General features: G+C 49.0%; 2 protein-coding genes across 5 annotated transcripts; both read left to right on the forward strand.

Moving 5' to 3' along the window:
- Nucleotides 1-953: 953 nt before the first annotated feature.
- On the forward strand, nt 954-11,404 carry PIGS (phosphatidylinositol glycan anchor biosynthesis class S). Of its 2 annotated transcripts, XM_090291784.1 has the most exons (12): nt 954-1,013; nt 1,284-1,423; nt 1,509-1,620; nt 4,627-4,716; nt 4,995-5,086; nt 6,258-6,465; nt 6,751-6,893; nt 7,613-7,727; nt 8,872-9,017; nt 9,596-9,696; nt 10,473-10,683; nt 11,040-11,404. In XM_090291784.1, exons 1-12 carry the CDS (start codon nt 980-982, stop codon nt 11,313-11,315), a joined length of 1,668 nt encoding a protein of 555 aa, XP_090147910.1. In that variant the 5' UTR covers nt 954-979; the 3' UTR covers nt 11,316-11,404. The 2 variants fall into 2 exon arrangements, with proteins under 2 accessions (XP_090147910.1, XP_090147911.1); XM_090291785.1 differs by lacking the exon at nt 1,284-1,423 and having other exon boundaries at nt 981-1,013.
- Nucleotides 11,405-13,236: 1,832 nt separating this feature from the next.
- Nucleotides 13,237-18,475, forward strand: UNC119 (unc-119 lipid binding chaperone). 3 transcript variants are annotated; one of them, XM_090292365.1, is made up of 5 exons: nt 13,237-13,558; nt 17,053-17,117; nt 17,476-17,594; nt 17,754-17,926; nt 18,190-18,475. In XM_090292365.1, exons 1-5 carry the CDS (start codon nt 13,333-13,335, stop codon nt 18,300-18,302), a joined length of 696 nt encoding a protein of 231 aa, XP_090148491.1. In that variant the 5' UTR covers nt 13,237-13,332; the 3' UTR covers nt 18,303-18,475. The 3 variants fall into 3 exon arrangements, with proteins under 3 accessions (XP_090148491.1, XP_090148490.1, XP_090148492.1); XM_090292364.1 differs by having other exon boundaries at nt 13,240-13,558; nt 17,004-17,117; nt 17,492-17,594; XM_090292366.1 differs by having other exon boundaries at nt 13,501-13,558; nt 17,492-17,594.
- Nucleotides 18,476-22,963: the final 4,488 nt, after the last annotated feature.

The raw sequence follows: 22,963 nt of genomic DNA on the forward strand, positions 1-22,963 counted from the left end.
ACAAGAATCAGCCAATGGCCCTGACTCATGTGGCTCAATAGGTTGGGCGTCCTTCCGCAAACCAAAGAGTTACAGGTTGGATTCCTATTCAGGGCATGCCTGGGTTGCATGCCTTTCTGGTTGGGGGCTTGTGAGAGGCGGCAGATCATCGTTTCTCTTGCATATCAATGTTTCTCTCCCTCTCTTACTACCTCCCTTCTCCTCTCTTTAAAATAAATAAATAAATAAACAAACAAACAAAAAAACCTTTAAAAAAATCAACCAGTGAATGCATAGATAAGTGGAACAACAATTTGATGTTTCTCTCTCCCTCTCTCTCTAAAATCAATAAGTAAATAAAAATTAAACCTGGCCAGCAGGCTCCGTTGGTTGGAGCACAGTCAGCTACTCCAGAAAATTGAGTTTGATCCCCAGTCAGGGCACAGACGTAGGTTCCATCCTGGTGGGGGCGCCTATGGGAGGCAGTCAATGGATGTTTCACTCCCTCTTCCGCTCCCTCTAAAAATCAATAAACATATCCTCAGGTGGAGATTAAAAAAGCAAAACAAAAAAACCCGAATGAGCCAAACAGCTAAAAAGGTACTACTACTAGCTCGCCACCTCCATGTATGAGGCTATTGGATAGGGTGCCTGGAAAAGAAAGTCTGTGGTAGAGATGATAAGCAATGATTGTGATAGGTGACATTTGAGTGCTTTCCGTGTGTCAGGTTCTTTACATGAATGACCTCATTTTTGTAAATATCTCCATTTTTCAGATGAAAAACGGAGACCTGGCGCTTTCCGTGGTCACCAGATTAGTATTGAACTACCAGTTTGCGATGGACTCCGCCCACCGCTCACCGATTTTCTCCCACCTTCGAGACTGGAGTTTTGCTCGCGATTGGCCACGATTGCTGCCGTGGTCCCGCCCCCTCGCCGGTTTCCGATTGGGGGAGGCTTGCGCTGCTCCGCCCCACGGCTAGAGTAGTCGGAATCAAGCATGGCGGCCACCGGAGCTGTCGCTTCGGACCTAGGTGCGGTGGCTTTCGGGTCGGGGCGTCAGATTCGGGGCTTGCGAGGGAGGAATGAGGGAGTGGGGATTGTGGTGTGCCAGAGGTCCCGCGGACTCGGGGTCAGGGGTCGTTTCAGACAGGATCCCTTCAGACCTAGGCCCGGGCCGGTCGCATGGGGATCCCTATGAGCGCGGGGCGAGAGCCTCGCTGTTGAGGGGCTCCTCCGCCTCTAGGGTGGGGCTGGCACCTGCGCCCACTTCCGGCGCCTCAGTCGGTCCCCCATACTTCCAGAGGTGGTCCGAGGCAAGCGCGCCGCTCTCTTCTTCGCCGCGGTGGCCATCGTGCTGGGGTTGCCGCTCTGGTGGAAGACCACGGAGACCTACCGGGCCCCGTTGCCTTACTCCCAGATTAGTGGGCTGAATGCCCTGCAGGTGAGACCTCGATGGGGAAGGGCTAGAGAACAACCCGTGCACAAGGTACAGACTCAGCTGATGGCCTTCGTGCGCCTTCCCGCAGCTCCGGCTCATGGTGCCCGTCACTGTCGTGTTTACGCGAGAGTCAGTGCCGTTGGACGATCAGGAGAAGCTGCCCTTCACCGTTGTGCATGAGAGAGAGATCCCTCTGAAATGTGAGTTCCTGGGGGTTGGCTCGGGGTCGAGGGGGTGTGGTCAGGGTTGCCTTTTCGGTCTGAGCTCAGTCCAGATATGCATTGGGTAGGAGTGTGGGTGTCCCATGAAGGTAGTTAAAAACTTATGAAAAGGCCTCTGTGAATGAACAGTGTGTTTGGTTAGAAGAAAAGCAACTTTAAATTCAGTGTTCAGCATTAAGGCGGCGATTTTATTCATAAAACAGTTATGCTACCTGATCAGAATTTGTTGATGCACATTAGAGGACAGTGGAGGAAGTGGGATCTAATAGAAAGGTTACAGGAGTTGGAATCAAGTCGGACTTACGTGCAGGCCTTACTCAGTTTAACATTAAACACTTCCCTGAGTGTTAGGCACTTTTCTTAGGTACCAGGAATTTGGGGATGACTGCGAAACAGTTAATTGTTTCAAGAAATTTATAGTCAGGTAGGGGAGAAAGACACTTAGATAAAGAAATTGCAGAAGTGTGTAAGAAACAGAGACTGCACTTAAGAAAGCCTTTAACTCTCTGGGAGGAGAGAAAGCCAGTGAAGGTTTTGAGGGATGTAATTTTTAAGTTGGATTTTTAAAGGATACATAGGAATTTAGGTTAAATGGGGAAGTGAAAGAGGAAATAGTGTGAGCCAGTAATAATGATAGCTATTATTAATTGTTCACTATATGCCAATAACTAGGTGAAACACTTTACATATGTTGCCTTGTTTCATCCTCTCTTACATTATGGTCCCCACTTTGTAAATGAAACACACAAACAAACAGATTTTAACTTGTACAAGATCACACAGCTAGCTAGTAAGAGGTAGGACTGGGTTTAAATCCAGGCCTGACTGATTCCATTGTTGAAGCTTTTCACCAACAAACTATGCTGGCTGCCTCCTATGTAGCATGTAGGGGATGGTGTGGGGGGTGAGGGAGGCGGTCCATGAGCAGTTTTACCTTTCCAGTGTGGAGTGAAAGATTGGGAGTGAAGGGAGATGTAGGCTGAGTCCAGACCATGAAGTGCCTGTGTGCCATTTACTTTCTACTCTTTAACCTTGGTCACATATATATATATATTTAAATTATATTTCATATGGTTCAACCTAATGTATACACACATACTTCTATCAAAACAAAAATTGGATTATTGTCAATTTCTCATGGACTTCTCATAGTTAGTGACACAGTATTCGGTGATAGTGGAGTGGCAAGGAGCATGGAATTGTGGTATAAGAGAGCTTGGACTAAAGCCTTGGTTCTTCCACGTCTTTGTGTGAATTTGGGTGAGGTTGTTAACCTCTCTAAACCTTGTTTTTCTCATCTGTTAAACAGGGGTAGTAATAGGGTTGTTCATTTACTCAACAAGTATTTATTGAGTACCTATGTCAGATACTGTTGTGGTTGTTAGAGATAATAGCAGTGAACAAAATAGACAAAAAAGAGGAGAAAGACAATTAAAAAGATCAACAAGTGAAGTGTATATTAAATGGTGATAGGACTAAAATAGAGTAGGGCAATGAGGTAGGGAGGTTTTTGGGGGGAGGGATGAGGAGGTCATTGCTATTTTAGATAGGGTTGCCCAGGGAGGCATCATTTGAAAACAGGATATTTGAGTAGGCACCTAAAAGATAAAAGAGATCAAGGAGTAAATTGTGTTGGTATCTGGGAGAAGAGCATTTTGGCAGAGAGTAAAGCAAGCGTAAGGTTCTGAGGTAGGAGCAGGGGCACGGCCTTTCTTTGCAGAAGAGTAAGAATCCCATTGTGGCTAGAGTGAGGTGAATGAGGGACAGTGTAAGAGGAAATAAATAGAACTAGAGTGGCTAAGAGGGGGCAGACTCACATACTGCTTTTATTCTGGATGAGAAGGGTAACTATTGAAGGTTTTTTATTAAAGATTTTATTTATTTGTTTTTAGAGAGAGAGGAAGAGAGGGAGAGAAACATCAATTGGTTGCCTCTTGCACATGCCCCAACTGGGACCAAACTCCCAATCCAGGCATGTGCCCTAACTGGGAATTGAACCAACAACCTTTTGGTTTGCAGGATGATGCCCAACCAAATGAGTCACACTGGCCAGGGCCAAAATAGTGTTTTTTAAATCCTATCATTTCTTCTGCATATGTGACCTGGAATTCTATAAAGAACTTTTCCAATAAATTTTAGATTTTATTTGTCAAGTTCCAGAGGGCAAAAAAAAAAAATCACTTTGGAATTGCCTTACAGGCATAGATTAACTTGGGGAGAATTGACGTACCTAGGATATTTAATCTTTTCATCTAAGAGCCTTGTATGTGTTTTCTATTTTATCAGTTATTTTATGTCCTTCAGTAAAGTCCTGGGTTTTTTCCTTATAGTTTTGTACATTTATTCCTGGGTATCTTTATGTTTTTTGTTGTTATTGCAATTGGGATTTTTAAAAATACTTGCTTTTCTAATTAGATATTGCTGGTATTTATCAGAAAGTTATTGATTCTTGTGTATGTATTCTCATATCTAGTCATCTCACCAAACTGTTACTAGTTTTAATAGTTTTTCAGTTGATTCTCTTGGAAAATAATTATACTGCTTCAAAAAGTGGCTGTTTTGTCTCTTTCTTTCAAATATTCATGTTTTATTTCTCTTTCTTATTACATTGGTCAGGAACTTCAGAAAGAACAGTGCTGAATAATAGCGGAACTAGCAGGCATCTTGCTTTATTACTAATTTTAGTGGAACTTTATTTAGTGTTTTCCATTAAGTGTGTATTTTGTTTTTATCAAGAATGTTCGTTGAATTTAATTACTTTGGGGCACTTATTTAAGTGGTCATATGGTTTTTCTCCGTTCACCTATTCATGTAATGAATATTGTAATAGATTTCCCTGTGGGAGAGTACTTCAAGTTGAAGGTAGTGTGTACACGGGCAGATGGCAGAGGTGGAGTGTTATGTGTTTGATATCATCCATGCAGAAATCATTAGAATTAGTCTGACACTTGCTCTTCCCATTAAGCTTCTTCCATTTCTTCTCAGACAAAATGAAGATTAAATGCCGTTTCCAGAAGGCCTATCGGAGGGCTTTGGACCGTGAGGAAGAGGCCTTGTCATCGAGCAGTGTGCAAGGTACTGGAAGGGGAGATCACACCATTTAACATTGAAGCCCTGTTTTCCCTTCTGATCCCTAAAGGGTGTAATTTTCATACGTTGTCTTAACTCCAAAATCTCTTTGGGAAAGCTGTGAGTGAGATGCGTTTCAGCTTGGGCCACTGAGGGCCAAGCCTGCCTACAGTGTCAGCTGGGTTTCAGTGGGAGGTGGAGGGGTGGCTTAGGCACGCTGTGGGGGCCAGAGGGAGAGGGAACGGTGTTTTTGCTCATGGTGCACCACCTGCTCTTGTCCCCAGAGGCAGAAACCATGTTAACTGAGCCACAGGAGCAAGCAGAGGGCTCCCTGACTGTGTACGTGATCTCTGAACACTCCTCACTTCTGCCCCAGGTAGGGTGAGCAGAGAGGCTGTGACCTTGCCTAACCCCATCAGCTCTTCCTCGCCCTGGTCACCTCTTTGTAGGATTGCCGCCCATTTCTTCCATTTGCTATGGAAAACTCTCCAAATATATTTTTTAAAGAATGCAAATAGGAATTTTTTCATTAACTTTGGTTTTCTAAATCTAAGACTTGTATATGGTTACAGCTCCAATGACCATTTAAAGTGGGAAAATAAATCAGTAGGAATAAAAGAAAGAAGCAGGTTTCAGTGGATTGTGATGGTAATATGGGCAATATATTGAACTTTTCATGAGCAAAGGGCTTGGTGGAAACTATAATGTGTACCATTTTCTTTTTGAATGTATAATGAAATATTTAATTCTTATAAAAGAGGAAAGAATTTTAATAAACATCTAAGTTTCCAGCCCATGCTTATAATGTTATAGCAATATAGTTGGAGCCCCATGTGTCTCCATGGTTACATCCTGCTCCTTTCAGCCCACGTGACCATATTTTATAGTAATTTTCTTTTTTTCCAAGTTTATCATATGTTGTATCTCTATAAACAGTATCTTTGATTTTACATGTTTTGAACTTCATATAAATGGTATAATACAGCATATGTTCTTCTGCAATTTTTAGTTTGTTCAACATTTATATTTGAGAAAATCATCCATGATAATATGTGTAGCTGAATCTAATGCATTCCTTTTTAATTGGGCCTAATGTTTCATTGTAGTTTATCACAGTTTATCAATTCTGTTGATGATGGGCATTTGGATTGTCTCCAATTTTTTATTACAAATAATGCTGCTGTGAAAGTTCTTGTACTTGCCTCTTTGCCGTGTGCCATTTATTTAGATCAGACTGTCCAGTCATTTGTTTATTCTGCTTTTCTTGTTCATCATCTTAGTTTTCATCTCTTAGTTTCCAGCCTGTGAAGATTTGATATTTCCTGGAACTATGTCTACTGGGAAGAAGGAGGGAACTGAAGTGAATGAACACATTCATATATACCCATAGCTCAGAAATGCTGATAATAGTTCACTATGAATCTAAAGAGAGGTGCATGTCTGTTGCTCAGTGGCAAAAGGCCAGATCCTCAGAAGCAGGAGCCAGAGTGCTCTTCTGCCTTCTTCCCTGAGCCATGGGCATTCTGTCCTTTGCTTGCCCCTCACAGGACATGATGAGCTACATTGGGCCTAAGAGGACGGCAGTCGTGAGGGGAATAATGCACCGGGAGGCTTTTAACATTATTGGCCGCCGCATAATCCAAATAGCCCAGGCCATGTCTTTGACTGAGGATGTGCTTGCTGCAGCCCTGGCTGACCACCTTCCAGAAGACAAATGGAGCTCTGATAAGAGGCGGCCTCTCAAGTCCAGCTTGGGTAGGGTGCCCAGGCTTTACTATGGGAAGGGAGAAGGAAATGAATTATGTGGAGGCATTGGGGCAGGAGGGGAATCTGCATGTGAATTTTCTTTCTTTCTTTCTTTCTTCCTTTGGTGGTTTCAACTTTTTCTTAAAGTGTTCCTCATCCCAATTTTATCCTTTCATTGGTTCTATGATGGCAATCAGCCCCATTCTAGAGGAGAAACAAGTTTGGCTGAGCCAGGGGTACAGGCTGCCTCTCATTCATGGAAGCCTCTGGATCCCCCGACTCCTGTTTCCATAGGTTATGAGATCACCTTCAGTTTACTCAACCCAGACCCCAAGTCCCATGATGTGCACTGGGACATAGAGGGAGCTGTTCAGCGCTACGTGCAGCCCTTTCTGAATGCCCTCAGTGCCACTGGCAACTTCTCTGTGGACTCTCAGGTGAGACTGGGAGCAGGTTGAAGAGGCCTTTTCTTGGCTGCACCATCCTTTTCAAAGTCCATCCATATTTAGTGTTTACAAGTATAGTCTGTTCTTGTAGCTCTTTGGGCTTGCTGATTGGCTAGGAGCTTCCTTTGTACGTGTGTGGCTCTGTGTGTGGCTCTGGTATCTACTTCCCCTCCACGTGTCCAGCTCTGGGAGTTTCATCAATGCTTGTGAGAAAACTAACTTCCTCATGGCTCCCTCCAGAGCTGTATTTACTAGTTGTAAGAAATTTATTTAAATAACATCAACAAAAAAAACTTCCTGAACTATGTGAATGTAGTAACAATAAAGATGTGAAAAATGTAGCTTTCTGTATAATACAATGAGGGAAAATGTGGGAGAAGTTTTTATCAGGTCTTGGTAGTGCGAGTAAGGACTTTTGAATAACTGACTTGATTTGATCTGAATTATATTATTCTCTTTTTCTTTCTTTGTTTAGGCTATGAGAAAAGCCTGGCAAAATATGTGGTTTTCAAAGAACATATTTAATGTTTTAACTTTAGCCTTGGCTTTGTTGTTTTTTCCCCTACACCTTTTTTTTCTCAGCCCTGATTTTGTTTATTATATTTCGTCCTATCGTAATTGTATCTTTTGAAGCCATCTCAAATCTTTTTTGGGACAGAGTAGACTATAAATCAATAAACAAAATAACATCCTCCCCCTTTGCTTTCTAGATCCTTTACTATGCAGCGCTGGGGGTAAACCCCCGCTTTAACCCAGCTTCTTCCAGCTACTACCTGGCCGCACACAGCCTCCCCCATGTCATCAATCCAGTGGAGTCCCGCCTAGGTGAGCTCCTGAGGTCGAGGGTCTTTCTGCTAGGCCAGGGAGGGACCCAGAAGGCTCAGCCTGAGGTTGGAGGGGGGTTGTATATAACGATGGTTCCCAGATTGGAGTTGGTCTGAGGACGTTGAGGAAGTGTTGGCACTTAGGCTCCTTTTTCGTGATACTCTGTTGATATCTGCATTCCCACATCATCATGTCCAAAAGCACTTATTAAACATGTTTCTCAGCACTTGCTGTGAATGAACGAATAGGATATGTCACTCTCCCTGCAAACCATCCAGGAAAGATAGGTCACACATATAGGAAAGATAACAGCAAAAGTACATGAAGGCAGAATGAGGAACCCTGAGGCTAGGACTCCAGTTTTTCACTTTTGGAGTGGTACCTAGGAGAAGTAGGTGTCACCAAGAACTACAATACAGGGAAACCAAAATGAGTGTATGACTAGTTGTGGAATTCAAGACATCAGGGCTAGGCCAGGGTGGACTTAGGGTTATGGGAGGGGCAGCACAGGAGGTCTGGGAACATTTCTCCCTCTGTCTTTACTCAGCAAACAAATTATGAAGGACTGCTTTATAGCAGTGCTGAGTACAGAGATAGATTTCAGGCAAGGGAACTATGAGCTTAGATGTAGAAGAGGAGGAGCACATAGACCCTCAGGAAGCTCAGAGAAGTTACTGTGGCTGATTTGTGAGAAGGTGACCAAGATGATGTTGGCAGGGCAGACATGCATCAGATCATAAAGGACCGCAGTGAGGAGTTTGAACTTCAACTTGTTATGAATGACTAGCCTTTGAAGGGTACAAGTATAAATACTTGTGCATAAAACAAGTTATAATAATATGGGTGCAATGTGGCAGTAGTCATGAGGGCTGACTTAGATAGTTAAGGGAGGCCTGTTGGGGGGGGGGGTAGATTCCAGGGACATTTTGGGGCTAAGAACTGCACTTCATGTTTGTGGTACATCTTAGGAGAACGTTCAGAGGTTCTCTGCCACAGAAACTCAGGACTGGAGAAGATCCTAGTGATTATCATTTGGGAAAAGCTAAGCCCAGAGTGAATGGCCAGCACGTTAGAGGCTGACCTGGAACTAGATCTATATCTAACATGTTTTAATATTCTGACTTCCCTTCTCTTTGTACCACAGGATCCAGTGCTGCCTCCCTTTACCCTGTGCTCAACTTTCTACTCTATGTTCCTGAACTTGCGCACTCCCCCTTGTACATCCAGGACAAGGATCGGGCTCCAGTGGCTACCAACGCCTTCCACAGTCCCCGCTGGGGTGGCATCATGGTAATGGTCACAGTATGCAGACCTCAGAACCCAAGCCTCAGGGACAGATATTCCCTGAGACTATTCTTCTGTTGTTCCTCTAGTGTCCTCCATGGCTAAGCCAGTGGGGGGGGGCAGGCACCAAGGAGGTGAGGGTACTGTGAACTCATGCCCTTCTTCTCCCAGCCCTCACTGCTTTTTATTTTGTCAGTATTTTCTAAAATATGACCTTTTTGCATGTAGCAGTTTGTACTTACTGAGGACTTTTCTGTGTACATTATAGATCCTGGACCTATTTGTGGGAGTCTTGCAAAGTTGGGAACTTTGTCTCCTCTATTAGACTGGGAGTTTCTCAAGGGTAGGAACTCTAAAATGGGATAAAAATGATCTCTTTTGCAGGATTTTTGAGGGGGGTAATAGAGATAATTTATGGAAGGCTCCTAATAGGTATTCAAAAAATATTAGTTATACCATCAGGTTTGTAATTTCTAAAGAGCATAGAATATGTCTTCTTTTTCTCTCATGGCTTCCAGAATATCTAGGGCACAGGTGTGTATGGTCCTGGTGTGATGTTGAGGCAACCTTATTTCCCCTTGCAGGTATACAACGTGGACCCCAAAGCCTACAATGCCTCGGAGCTGCCAGTGCGAGTTGATGTAGACATGGTGCGAGTGATGGAGGTGTTCCTGGCTCAGTTGCGGTGAGGTCCTGGGTGATCCACTTGGGGACATGGCCTGACTCTGACCACAGTCTCCTGGGCTGACTGGAATAAAATCTCACTGGCAGAGATACCTCAGCTGTGCCCAGAGCCCTAGGAAACCAAGAAAGTTTTCCAAGGACCACCTCACTCTTCTCCCAAGAAGAGCTAGATGCTGACCAAAACTTACAAGAAAAATAGACTTATGAGTATCAGGTCCATGGGATGTGATTAGGGGTGCTTAAGGAAATAGCTATTAATTCTTGTGCTAACTGACCTGTTGATAGTGGCTGCCTGGTGCTATATGTTGAGGATTCTTTGGGCTCATCAGGAAAGAGGATTCTGATTGATTAGCAACGTCTGCCGTGAGTGCAGGAGTGGAGAGGCACAGTGCGTATATCTTGTCAGAGGTGGTCCTGGATCATCCCTTAACTGAGGCTTGGTGGCCCCATTTGTCCAAAGAGAGAGAGGGTAGTTAGGGTGAGAGGATTAAACTAAGTTGGTGTTATCAGAAGTATCTAAGCCATGGAACCTTTTGTCAAATAAGATCTTGGAAGTCCAATATAGAAACAGGTAAAAGCTAAAGCACAGGCTAAAGCAGGGCTTGGGGCACTGGATTGCTTAGTGTTGCTACTCTTGAGCTAACTGATCCTGAGGCACTTTCTGCAACCCCTGAGGGTCTGGGTAAGGTTGAAAATCTGTTATTCTAGGAATCTTAGCTATCTTCTTCTACCACCTTCTAGTCTCAGCTGCTTTGGCCTCCTTTGTTCTTCCTACAGGCTGCTATTTGGGATTGCTCAGCCCCAGTTGCCTCCAAAATGCCTGTTTTCAGGGCCTAAGAGTGAAGGGCTAATGACTTGGGAGCTAGACCGGCTGCTTTGGGCTCGGTCAGTGGAGAACCTGGCCACAGCAACCACCACTCTCACTTCCCTGGCCCAGCTTCTGGGAAAGATCAGCAACATTGTCATTAAGGATGATGTGGCATCTGAGGTAAGTGGGTAGGGGATGGATTCCATGGCCCAGGATTGTAGTGGCCATTGAGGGTCACGGTATGGAGAAACTGGAGCCAGCTGGGGTCCAGGGTATGTGTGGGCATGCCAGCCTTAAATGCCCCAGGCTTCCTCTAGAGGGCAGTGCCAGCCCCCAGCAGGAGTCCAGATTGGGGGGAGGTAAGGTTTTAAGCAGTCACTCAGAAAGTACACTGTAGCCCTTTTATACTATAGCCTCCATAGGATCTGGGTGAGCTCCAGGCAGCCTGTGGTAGACAGAAGACACAGGGAAGCTTGTCACCCTCACCCCCTTCATCAGCGCCTCGGACTAACTGGTAATCCCTCGCCCCCTTCCAGGTGTACAGGGCTGTGGCCGCAGTCCAGAAGGCAGCGGAGGAGTTGGCCTCTGGGCACCTGGCCTCTGCCTTTGTTGCCAGCCAGGAAGCCGTGACATCCTCGGAGCGTGCCTTTTTTGATCCGTCACTCCTCCACCTCCTCTATTTCCCTGATGACCAGAAGTTTGCCATCTACATCCCGCTCTTCCTGCCTATGGCTGTGCCCATCGTCCTGTCTCTGGTCAAGATCTTCCTGGAGACCCACAAGTCCTGGAAAAAGCCTGAGAAGATAGACTGAGCAGGGCAGCATCTCAGTAGGAAGCCTTTCTTTCTGGCCAGGGTGGAAGAGGTTAGACAGAGAGGCACATAAATGGGGCCTGCCACGAATGACCTCTCTCCAGCCTCCTCTGTTACCTCTCCAGCCACCAGCATAACGTTCCATTTGTCTGACTCAGGTGTCCCACTCCTGTCCTCAAAAGATGCATCATCTGGGGCTTGAATTTGAAGGCCCTTCCTATACCTCTGGGGCAGAGGCAGCTTGTGCTTCTGCCCTGTTCCTCAGTCCTTTTGCACTTAGAGGGAACATGAAGGGAAAGCCTGGGTGGTTTTCTAGCCCCTTTCTCTCCACGCTTCTCCCTGCCCCTCAGAGAGAGCCCCAGCACTGCTCCCAGGGAGGGGGCCTGGCACAGGTCACCTCTGGGCCTTCTCCCTTACTCCCCTCCCTCCTGGCTAGTTATACCTGTTGAGTACAGCCTGATGCTGTGTGTGTGGCAGAGGTTCCCTTCACCCTTCAGAGAGACTTGGGACCGCTGTGTGTGTGGCAGAGGTTCCCTTCACCCTTCAGAGAGACTTGGGACCTAACATGCCTGAATTCAAACCCTTCTGCACTTCATCTGGGGAGCTCTGAATAAGCTACTGAGCCTCAGTTTTTCATTTGTTAATAGAGCACTAATGATACCTCCCTTACAAGGTGATTGTGAGGATTAAATGTGATAAACATTTGAAAGTATTTGGCATTGACTGTGAATTGGAATGATAGGAAATATGAGCATAGCTTTGGTTCTTCCTTCATGTGTGAGTAATGGTTTTCTAGTATCTGTTCTTGGCTCACAGACCCACCTTGCTTCTGCCTGGCCATGTGACCTCCTGTCTCCCTGTCCTGAAGGGCCCTGTGGTGGCTTAGACAACTAAACAGTTGTCCCTCGGCATGTCGTGGTTTGCCCAACAAGGCTGTTAACATCTACTTCTGCTTTTTACCTGGGGGTCTGGGAGAGAATGGCTTATACCAGTGTAAGACCTCAGAAACTAACTCATTTATAAATTTTAAAAAAGAATATATTGCCCTGGCTGGTGTGGCTCAGTGGATTGAGTACTGGCCTGCAAACTGAAAGGTTGCCAGTTCGATTCTCAGTCAGAGCACATGCCTGGGTTGTGGGCTGTATCCCCAGTTGAGGGTGTGTGGGAGGCAATTGATGCTGTATCTCTCACACATTGCTATTTCTCCCTCTCTTTCTCCCTCCCCCTCTCTCTAAAAGTAAATAAATTTTAAAATATATATATATATATTGCCTTGGCCAGGTAGCTCAGTGGGTTAGAGCATCATCTCCCATATGCCAGGGTTGTGGGTTTGATCCCCAGTCAGGGCACATACAAGAATAAACTCATGAATGCATAAATAAGTGGAGCAACAAATCGATTTTTCTATCTCCCTTTCTCTCTCTAAAAATCAATTTAAAAAATATATTGAGCATAGGTACTGTTCCAAGTGGTGAGTTGTTACAGAGAACAAAGAGGATCCTTGTTTTCCCAGAACTGTTCTTTTAGGGAGAACAGTCAGTGAGCAAATACAACATTTTGGTTAATGCATTAGAAACAAAAACCGGGCTGATCAGATAATGACTGGCGTTAGTACTTTGGATAGGTGCGAGGGAGAGCCTTTGAGCAGATGACATTTGAGCTGAAACCGGAACAAGAAGAGGCCACCCGGGGGAAAGTATCCCAGGCAAAGATCCTGAGATGGTAACTTGCTTTAGGGGTGGAGGGAAGGGCAGAGTGGTGGGAGCAAAGGAGAGGTAGCCAGGACCCCTTGAAAAAATGAGTGAAGCCCAGGGCGAGCCCCTACCTTGCCCTGGGTGAGTAGCCCGGTCCGTGAGTCGCCTTCCAGCTGGGTGGGCAGGCGGGGGGCGGGCCCAGGGGCGGGGCGGGGCGGTACCTGGGGCCTCGGCGCGGGTAGGGCTGCGGGTTCTCCCCCTGCTCCGCTCCAGCCCGCGCAGGAGCCGCGGAGGCAGCAGGCGAGCGGGGAGCCCCGCGAGGCCATGAAGGTGAAACAGGGCGGTGGCGGGGCCGGGACGGGGGCGGAGCCCGCTCCGGGGGCCTTGGGCCCGAGTGTGGAGCCAAAGCCGGAGCCGCAATCGCAGGCAGAATCGGAGTCCGGGTCCGAGTCGGAACCAGAGGCAGGCCCAGGGCCCAGGCTGGGGCCACTGCGGAGGAGACAGCCGATCGGGCCGGACGACGTGCTGGGGCTTCAGCGGATCACTGGCGGTGAGCACAGGCGAGGGAGCGCCGGCCGCGGGAGGGAGGAGGCCCTAGCGAACCCCAGCACCCGCCCCCTTTCCCGCCCTCCCCCTGCCTCGCCTCCCTCACCGGGTACCCTTCGCCAGAGGCCCCTACCCTTCTGCTTCCAAGCCTGAGATCTCCACGTCCCCCTTTCCCCTGATCTCCTGTGCCCCCTCCTCTCCATTTAGAGATTTATTTCCATCCCACTCCTTCCTTTTTGAGGAGTCCAACCCCCTTTCCCATGGTGGAGGTGGGGCAGCAGCTGCAAGTGCGACCCCTTCCCCAAGAGGTTTTTATAGCCCTTTGAGTCCTTTCTTTACAATAATAAGGAGGGAGAATGTGTGCACTGTCTGTCCTCAGTACCCACCCTGGAGGCTAGGTGGAGGCTGAGTTACTTAGGTGACATTGAGACCCTCAGGTCTCCCGACCATTAATGCCCTCACCCTGGATCCCTTAGGAAGTCTGGGGCCACCCCTCTCCCCAGGAAAAGACCTGAGCAGGAAGCTTCAGTAGGTTAGGTCTGGGCCCTCCTAAGGGAGTAAGTTAATGTCCCCTTTAGCCTGGGCTAGGGCCAGTCCCCTTTCTGGAGGCCTGGAGGTCTCCACTGTGGTTGACTTTCTGAGCTGGACTGCCTGGATTGTCCCAACTTTGCCATGTAATCGACTGTGTGACCTTGGGGCAAGTAACTTCACCTCTCTGAGCATGTTCATCTGTAAAATGGGGATAATGACATGTCCTTTATAGGGCTATTGTGAAAATAAATTCTCTGACTTTGCACAGCGCTTGGCATGCTGTGCTGCTCAGTAAATAGGGCTCTTTTATGAGTGGTACTGAGGGCCCCACAGGACTGCTAATGGCTGCTGCCTGGAAACAGACAACTGGGCATTCAGAGCAGGAGAGGGGGTCACCATAGGCAAGGAACAAGGGCTAGGAAGCCTCATGGTAGAAGTGGTGGCTGAGCCTCGAAGAACAGAAGGCATTTGGGAAGGCAGTGGCCTTCCACTTTGGCCTCATTCATCAATGACCCTGCCATGGCTCCGTCTATGATCAACTCTTGGGGCCTCTTTGTGGAGGTGCACGTGCTGGAGTGGACCTGCTCTCTGGAGCTGTACGAGCAGCAGAGCCCAGGGCTGCCAGGCAGAGCTGTGGAAGGGACCATGATGGCAGGTCTAGGCCTGTACATCTGGGTCCCTAGGGGACCAGCTTCTCCTTCCTCTTTGAGCCAGGCAGCAGCCATTCTTGGCTGGGCCTCCAGAGTGCTGAACTGCCTTGCTCAAGTAGACACTGGTAGTGAGAAGGGGCCTGGACCAGTCTGATGTTGGTGCCAGTTTGGGCTATAACTGACAAAAACAGCATTTGGGATTCAGGTTAGCTCTGGGGTAGAACTTCCTTGTAGGATGTCTGGAGGTCAGGCTAACCTGTCCAGGTCCTAGGTTACTTTAGAGGTTATTTTATACCTATTGGGGAGAGGGTGTTCAGCCCACACACCATTTGTCTCCTAATTTGGAGGAAATTCATAGTCCTTAAGATGAGGCATCTGTGGGGGATGAGTAGGGGAATGGGCTTCCTGGGAGCTCTTCCCTCTATAGAAGTTGAGAACAGAGAGCCAGGGCATGCCATCCTGGCACCTCCTGGTCTCTTCTGACCCTAATCACACAGGTTGGAGGTTTGCACCTCCTGGATTACTGCTCCCCGAGTCCAGCTTAGGAAGCTATTTGTGGCTGAGGGGAAGGGAGCAGTTGTATTCCAAGCCACTCTGCCCATTCTCTGGCCTGACCCTGGTCCCAGGCCTCGTCCTTCCCTGGCAGAAAGGATGGCGTGTCCTGAGCCATTGGCATCCCCTGTTCCTCACTTCCACCAAGGACCGAGGATTTGTAGACTGAGTTTGCAGTGGAAAAGACTGAGGTCAGATGGCAAGAAGCTATTCCCAAAGGAGAGGAGAAGCTCCAGAAGTTGGAGACCAGAGGAAGGGGGTGTTCTACGCGGAGCTGGGATCCTGCTCCCAGTCGTGCCACCTCCTCTGCCTGTGCCCAGCACCTTTCTACATCTTTGGACTAGTGCTTACTTTCTGTGAAAATAAGGTGTATACAGGGTGAGATGGGGCTGCCCACTTCTGTTTCCTCCCTCTGCCTTCTCCCCACCACAGGCTGTGGTGGACAGGCCAGGGCTCAGGCCCCTTCCCAAGCCTTGTGTAATTTCTGCTGGACCCCAGGGTGCCAGGTGGCTACCAGGAGGGCTCTGTGGAGGATGCTGCCCCAGGCTTGGGGAAGAGAGAATGACTTTACATTACTTCCTCTTCCTGCCCCAGAGGACTAGGAGGTGGCCCAGGGGCCTGGGGTGAGGGGGATTTCCGGGCCTCTATGGGGCGGATGTGATGCTGTGCAGGCTGACAGCACCAGAGTCCCTCACTGCCTCTGCCCCTTCCTATTTGTTGCCAGGACCTCCTGAGCACTTGCAGTTGCTGCAAGCAGTGAGAGTTTCATCAGGCCCTGATACTCCTGAGCTTCCTCAGGAGGGGCCCACCACTCTTCCTGGTTCCTCTTCTGGATACTGAGGACTCCCCTTAACCTCCATGCACACCCTCTGCTGCACCCGCCACACCCTCTTCCTCTCCTCCCCTGTACTCTTCTCTGTGGGAGTGGCTCAGAGCCAAGGCTGGGTAAATGACCTTTGAAGGGGTTCCCTCTGTTTGCTAAGACTTCCCCCCATTTGGAGACCAACAGGGGATGGGACAAAGATGGCCCCCTTCCCCCAACATTCCAGGCTCTGGATTGGAGTCAGCAGAGCTTTGGCTAAGCTGCTTATGGGAGCTGGGCTTGTATAAACTGCTTATGGGGACAGGAGGTAACTGGGGGTGGGGAGACAGGATCGAGGAAGAACAGGGCCCAGCACTACCTAGGTCAGGGAAAGTCCTTGCCTGACAGACCTCAATGTAGCGCCAGGGGAGCTATGGGGTGGGGGTGAGGGTGAGGGTATCCTCCAGAGAATGACTGTCTCCTGAGGCCCGGCCGTGTCACTCCTTTTAGAGTGAGGTTCCCCAAAATGGGGCTGTATCTTCCCTGTTGTGCTGGGGGCTTCCTGTAAGACTGGAGACCCATTTTGCTCAGAGTCACCAAGCCAACCCTGGCAAAGCAGAGGCTGGAGTAAGGGCCCTCAATTCCAGGGTAGGAGGGAAAATGTTGGGGAGGTGACCTGTCCTCCACCCTTCTCCTCCCTGCCCCTCCCTGACCCCCGAGGCCACTAGGTGGAGCTCTTTGTTCCCCATTAGATCCCAGTGACTGAGCTGTCTTCCCTACGCTGTGGGGTTCCTCAAGGGCAGGGGTTCATTCCTCTCTTTCTGGAAGGCAGTGACCTTAGGGATCTGAGAAAGTAGTAGCTAGTCCGGGGTCCCACAAAAGCTGAGCTGGCAGCAGCCACCTGTCTCCCCTAGACTACCTGTGCTCCCCGGAGGAGAATATATATAAGATCGACTTCATCAGGTTCAAGATTCGGGACATGGATTCAGGCACTGTCCTCTTTGAAATCAAGAAGCCCCCAGCCTCAGGTGAGCGGCTGGGTGGGCTGTGGACGAGGGAGTGGATGTGAGCTGTGAGGTGGGCTCCCAGGGACTATTCAGGTGGGAGAGGAGTCAGAACAGAGCTGGGGCTTGGGCCCCATTATTCCCAGGAGTCATCAGGGAGGGACCTCCACCTGGGGCTGAGCCTCTCTTTTCCTTCCCATCTGCTTCTGGGAACCTCAGCTGAAAATTTTGACCTGTTGATATAGAACCCCCAGGTGGAACCGTTAAGTGGAAGATCTGAACCCTTAAATGTGCATCAGAATCTCCTGGGAGTTTTTAAAAATTCTGGGAGATGGGGGCCCTGGGTGGGCATGGGCCCCAGTCTGAAGCCACTGAGCCCCAGCTGGGGTACATTACAGAGCGGTTGCCCATCAACCGGCGGGACCTGGACCCCAATGCTGGGCGCTTTGTTCGCTACCAGTTCACGCCTGCCTTCCTCCGCCTGAGGCAGGTGGGAGCCACGTGAGTCACTGGGCCAGGGGGGCAAGGGCTGGGGGTGAGGGTGGGGTGGGAGCGAGCCCTTCTGAGATCTTACGGAGCCTCTCTCTTAGGGGCAATCTGTGCTGAACCCGGCTGGTTGACTTCAAGGCCAAGCTCAGCACTGCCCCTTCTCTCCGTCAGGGTGGAGTTCACAGTGGGAGACAAGCCTGTCCACAACTTCCGCATGATCGAGAGGCACTACTTCCGAAACCAGCTGCTCAAAAGCTTCGACTTCCACTTTGGCTTCTGCATCCCCAGCAGCAAGAACACCTGCGAGCACATCTATGACTTCCCACCTCTCTCCGAGGAGCTGAGTGAGTGGGCCGGGCCCCAGTGGCAGGGGGCCTCAGGGAGACCAAGCCGGGGGGAGTGTGGGTCTGACCCGCTTTCTTCCCACCCTGGGTCTCTTTGTGTCTGGCCACCTTCCCGTGTCACCTATGGGAAACTTAGGCTCCAAGAGGCTGGGGGAATTCTTTGAGGCTGCTCGGCTTGTCCCTGTCCCACAGTCCTGAAGGCCCTGCAGTGGCCTGGCTCCGGCGCCTGAGCTTTGCCCCCTGTGGCTGGGCCTCTCTTGCAGTTGATGAGATGATCCGTCACCCGTATGAGACGCAGTCTGACAGCTTCTACTTTGTGGATGGCCGGCTGGTGATGCACAACAAAGCAGATTATTCCTACAGTGGGGCACCCTGACCCCCCGGCTGCTCCCTCCCCCAGGACGGCCCTGGGCCCTCAGCTGTGACTTCCCCAGCACTCACCTCTCAACCCCAAGTCTTCTGCCTGGGGAGTGTCCCAGGAGCCCTGGACCCTGGGTCAGTGTTGGGAGGGAGGGTGCCTGATGCCCTCAGTCTAAGTCCATAAAGCTCATGGGTGGGGTAGGCTGGTGGGGGGGCTGTTTGCCTCCATGTCCAGGAAGGCCTCCTGTGGGTGTAGACAGGACTTCTGCACAGCCTAGCTGGGCCTCTTGGCTGTTTCAGAATAGTGTTCGCCTATCCAGGTTTTGACTAGGTCAGGGCAGGGACCTATTCTTTGTCTCCTGCTCACCACTGACAGGCCATTTAGATTTGTAAATTCGCAGGTGAAGATCTGTGATGGGGTCTGGCTGCCAAGCTTCCCAAGGGAGTCTGGGCCCTGGCTCCAGCCCTGGCCTCCACCATCAGGGGCCAAGATACTGCCTGAGGTGTGGGAGGGACTGGCCCCAACTACCACCTATGGGAGGGGCTTGACCAGCTGTATATAGTTTTCAATAAACTCCTTTTCTGTTCTCTGGTTGAGGGCCAGCATATGTCTGTTGGGGAGGTGGGGTGGGAGGGCAGGCCATAATGTAATCCTTTTGTGCCCTAATCCTCTTGGCACCTAGAGTCAGCATTTAGTAAATGTTGCAGCTGAGAAGGGTTTATTCTTTGATAAAGAAGGCGATTCAGTGTGGTGATTTCTAGGGGGAGTGGGCATAAGGGGACTAAACAGCAAAAATAAAAATGAAAAAAATAAAATAAAAAGAAGGGGATTCAGACCCTGAGAGGGGAAGCTTTAGGCCAAAGTCATAGCTAACCTGGACAGAGCAGAGGCTGGTGGGAAAAGGGCCCCCAACTCTAGAGTGGGAGGGGAGATATGCGGAGGCGGTCTCATTCTTTACCCTACCTTCTCTGACCCCACTGGTGCTGCTAGGACCACTAGGTTGTGCTTCTAGCCCTCATCAGAGAGAGCAGGTATGCAGGGCTATGGCTACGGCCTAGAGCCCTCTGGCTCTCAGCTGCTTTGGGAGCCCCCTGCCTGGTCACCCTACAATATAACACATCCCCCAGCCCTACCCCAAACCCAGAGGAGGTCTTTATTTCCTTCATGGAAAAAATGCAGGACCTGAGGTAGGTGGAGAGCTTATCTCAGGATTCACACCCTACTGTTGCAGGCACTAATTTGGACACACCTGGTGCCGTTGTCTCTGGGCTGAGGAGTTAAGTCTAAGCCTGAAGAGGCCTAGACAGACTGGCATTTAGCTGGTTTCTGTGGAGCCCTTGCTGGGGCCAGGACCTGGGCTGGACTCGGGGGATTCTAAAATGAGTGAGATACAGGGAAAAGAATACCTGTCCCTACAATAAGATGGGCTGGGCATATAGGGGAGCAAGAGACACCTGCTTGGAGGGGTCTAGAGAGGAATCTGGGAGGAAGCAGCACTGGAACAGCTTGAGAACTCAGGACCACTTTGGTGGGAAGAGATGGGGAGAGAATGTTTAGGCACCGGGAACAGCATAAAGCAAAGGTTTGGAGGCAAGATTGATCAGGTGTGTTCAAGAGAGTGTATTTGTAGTGTGAAAGGAAGACAGATCTGAGGAGCTTTGTTGATGTGTTGGGGCTCCTCCTGAGGAAGATGGGTGGGGGGCACTGAGAAGGATGACATGGTCACATTTTCTCTGGCTGCTTAGTGAAGGGGGGATTTGGAAAGACAGACAAATAATAACACATATTGAGTGCCGAGCCCACAGCGGGTGCTTTGTATGTGTTAACAGAATGCTCACAATAATTTCTGAGGAAGGCACTATTATTATGCTCATTTTGCAGAAAAGGCAGGCCCAGAGCAGTTGATTTGCCTCGCCAGCGTTGCGGTTAAGTGGCAGTGACAGGATTTGTATCTAGGCAGTCTGACTCTGAGCCTGTGCACTACCGTACTAGCTGCAGAGGATGCGCTGAGGAGCAGGAGTTTGAGTGAGAGATGAAGGCAAACTGAATGAGGTCAATATCCATGAAGATGGGGAGAAAGAGATGAAGTTCAGATTTTTAAGAGGTGAAATCTCCAGGACTGGCGGTTGATTGGGTGAGGGACTTGGAGACAGGGCAGAGCCAAGATTGAATCTCTGGTTTTGACCTGAGGGTTTGGGTGGAAAGGGGTGTTGTTACTGGGCCTGGGAACATAGACTGGATCATGCTTGGGGCTGGTGGGAGGTGATGAGTTCAAGCTGGAACCTGCTGTGGTGAGGTACACATGTCCTGGAGGAAGTGATCAGGAGGAGACAGGAAATTTGGGCACTGAGACCAGGAAGGGGATGAGGGCTGGAGGTGATGTCTGGAAATCAGTGGTCACAGCTGAATGCTGAAGCTGTGACATTGGCTGAGATTATGGGATCCCCAGCTGGCACTACTGGTATTTAGTGAGCAGGGGGCAAAAGTGCCAAATATCCTCTAATTAATGGGACATTCAATGCTAACTGTCCACACTGCCAGTTGAGGGTCACTGAATGAGAGCGTGTAACCCTAGGGAAGGCCAGGAAGCTTTTGAGAGCGGGGCAGAAGGGGAGGAACTAGTAATGGAGACAGGAAGAGCAGCTAGAAAGGTGGGCACCAGAGCCTGTTTTAGGGCAGCTGGTTATGCTGAAGCAAAGGGAAGAAAGAATTTCGCCAAGAAGCAGGTGGTCAGGAATTGTCACAAAGGTGAGGAAGGGCTATGGGCTGTGGGTTGGTTTGCAAATGAGGCTTTATAAGTATAGAAGTATTTGGAGGTGGTGTTTATGGGGTTCCAAGAGAAGTTATAGTGACCAAGAGGGACCCTTGGGCCTACACTGGTGTCAGGAAGAGGACCCTCTCCTGCCACCTGATGACAGTCCTCACTGTGCCTGCTAAGTCAGATTGGGCTGAGGGTCTGGATTGGGCCTGTTGCCCTTTCACCTTCAGGCAGAGAGGGAAGTCCACATTCTGAGGTCCTCATCCCTGGAGCAGGTACCAGGTTGGCACTCATGCAGAGAGGCCTGTGTCCCTTGGTGCCCCTGTCTCCTTTTCAGTCTTTATCTCTGGCATCGATCTGGCTGCTGACGGTGCAACTTGCTGCATTTGGTTCCTGGCACTTTCCCTAGGAATCTAGGGGATTCCTTGGCAGTAGAAGGAAGAAGAAGACAGGGTAGGGTGGGGCTAGTCCTGGCTGTGATTACCAGGAACGACTGCCTTTGAAGGCTGATCTGGACTGTGCTGGATCTGATTGTGCTCGGATTGTGTCTCTCTGAAGTCAGCCAGATATTTTTGCTTTGACTCCTCAGGGGTGTCATGAAGACCCTACCACTGGGTTGAGCAGGAAGGCCCAAATACTAGAGGGAGACAACCCACTCATGCCTGCCTAGGCTGGCCTGCAGGGTGCACTTTGGGACTGCCAAGCCCATCGTAAAATGCTGAGATGTTTCCCTTCCAGCTGGTGAAGAGCTGCTGTCTCAGGCCCCCAGGGCCTTCCTCCCCAGCCTGACCATCCCCTAAGAGCCACCCTCCACCTCCCCGCCATCTGGCAACTGAAGCAAGGGTGCTTGACTTTCTTGTGTGTCCTGAAGCACATGGAGAATAAGGTTTTTATGTACATAAAATATATTGTAATCCTATATTTTTATGTATTAAAAACTATATATAGCACTGGCTGATATGGCTCAGTGGACTGAGCGCGGCCTGCAGACTGAAGGGTCGCTAGTTTGATTCCCAGTCAGGGCACGTGCCTGGGTTGTGGACTGGGTCCCTGGTTGGGGGCATGTGAGGGGCAACAGATTAATGCTTCTCTCTCGCGTGCATTGATGTTTCTCTCCCTCTCTTTCTCCCTACCCCCACTCTAAAAATAAATAAAATATTTTTAAAACTATATATAGACACCTCTATCAGTTTTGCAATGCCTATAATGTAATATGAGAACATCTGTGATTTCTCTTCCTAATGGCGAAGTCACAGATTCTGCTAAAGCTATTGTGATTTGTTGCTGACATTGATAATCAAGGGAAATGCTAAATTTGAGGTAGAGATGAGTAAAAATGAAGGTGTAATTTCTTTTTTTTTTTTTTTTAGATTTAAACTTTTATTTATTTATTTATTTATTTATATGAGAGAGAGAGAAACATAGATTTTTTTGTTCTACCCGTTTATGCATCATTGGTTGATTCTTGTATGTACCCTGACCAGGAATCAAACCCACAACCTCGGCGTATTGGGACGACGCTCTAACCAACTGAGCTACCCAGCCAGGGTCACGAAGGTATAATCTCTTTATCCAAGTTCATTGGACCCATGCATTCTCACCAGTTTTAAAACCCTCGGATTTAGAGCCCCTAAACAAAAGGAATAATTTCCCCTAAAGGGACTTCCAGACCCTGCATCCATTCAGACTGCTTCTCACTCTAAAATGGTGGTTGAACACTTGCTGTAAGGTGGCCAGCAGGGGGCAGCATATGAGCGGGAGTGTGGGGCTCACTTCAGAGAGGCACTGATGCCCAGTTTTAAAAGTCTAAGGGCCAGTCTGGTTACAAACACAAAAATGAGAGTCAAAGTCCTATATGCTTGCTGCCTGTTTTAGCTCTGTGGGGGCCAGTTCACTCATAGGTGTGATGAATGGGTCC

This window comes from Furipterus horrens, unplaced genomic scaffold, assembly GCF_987537825.1.
Source record: "Furipterus horrens unplaced genomic scaffold, mFurHor1.1.pri manual_scaffold_11, whole genome shotgun sequence".
NCBI classification, from domain to species: Eukaryota; Metazoa; Chordata; class Mammalia; order Chiroptera; family Furipteridae; genus Furipterus; species Furipterus horrens.

Excerpts from the sequence above, each read along its gene's own strand:
- UNC119 (XM_090292364.1), top strand. The coding sequence starts at position 13,333 with ATGAAGGTGAAACAGGGCGGTGGCGGGGCCGGGACGGGGGCGGAGCCC. Across the intron at positions 13,559-17,003 it reads GCTTCAGCGGATCACTGGCG|ACTACCTGTGCTCCCCGGAG; the intron begins GTGAGCACAGGC and ends TGTCTCCCCTAG. Across the intron at positions 17,927-18,189 it reads ACCTCTCTCCGAGGAGCTGA|TTGATGAGATGATCCGTCAC; the intron begins GTGAGTGGGCCG and ends CCTCTCTTGCAG.
- PIGS (XM_090291784.1), top strand. The coding sequence starts at position 980 with ATGGCGGCCACCGGAGCTGTCGCTTCGGACCTAG. Across the intron at positions 9,697-10,472 it reads GTGTTCCTGGCTCAGTTGCG|GCTGCTATTTGGGATTGCTC; the intron begins GTGAGGTCCTGG and ends TTCTTCCTACAG. Across the intron at positions 10,684-11,039 it reads AGGATGATGTGGCATCTGAG|GTGTACAGGGCTGTGGCCGC; the intron begins GTAAGTGGGTAG and ends GCCCCCTTCCAG.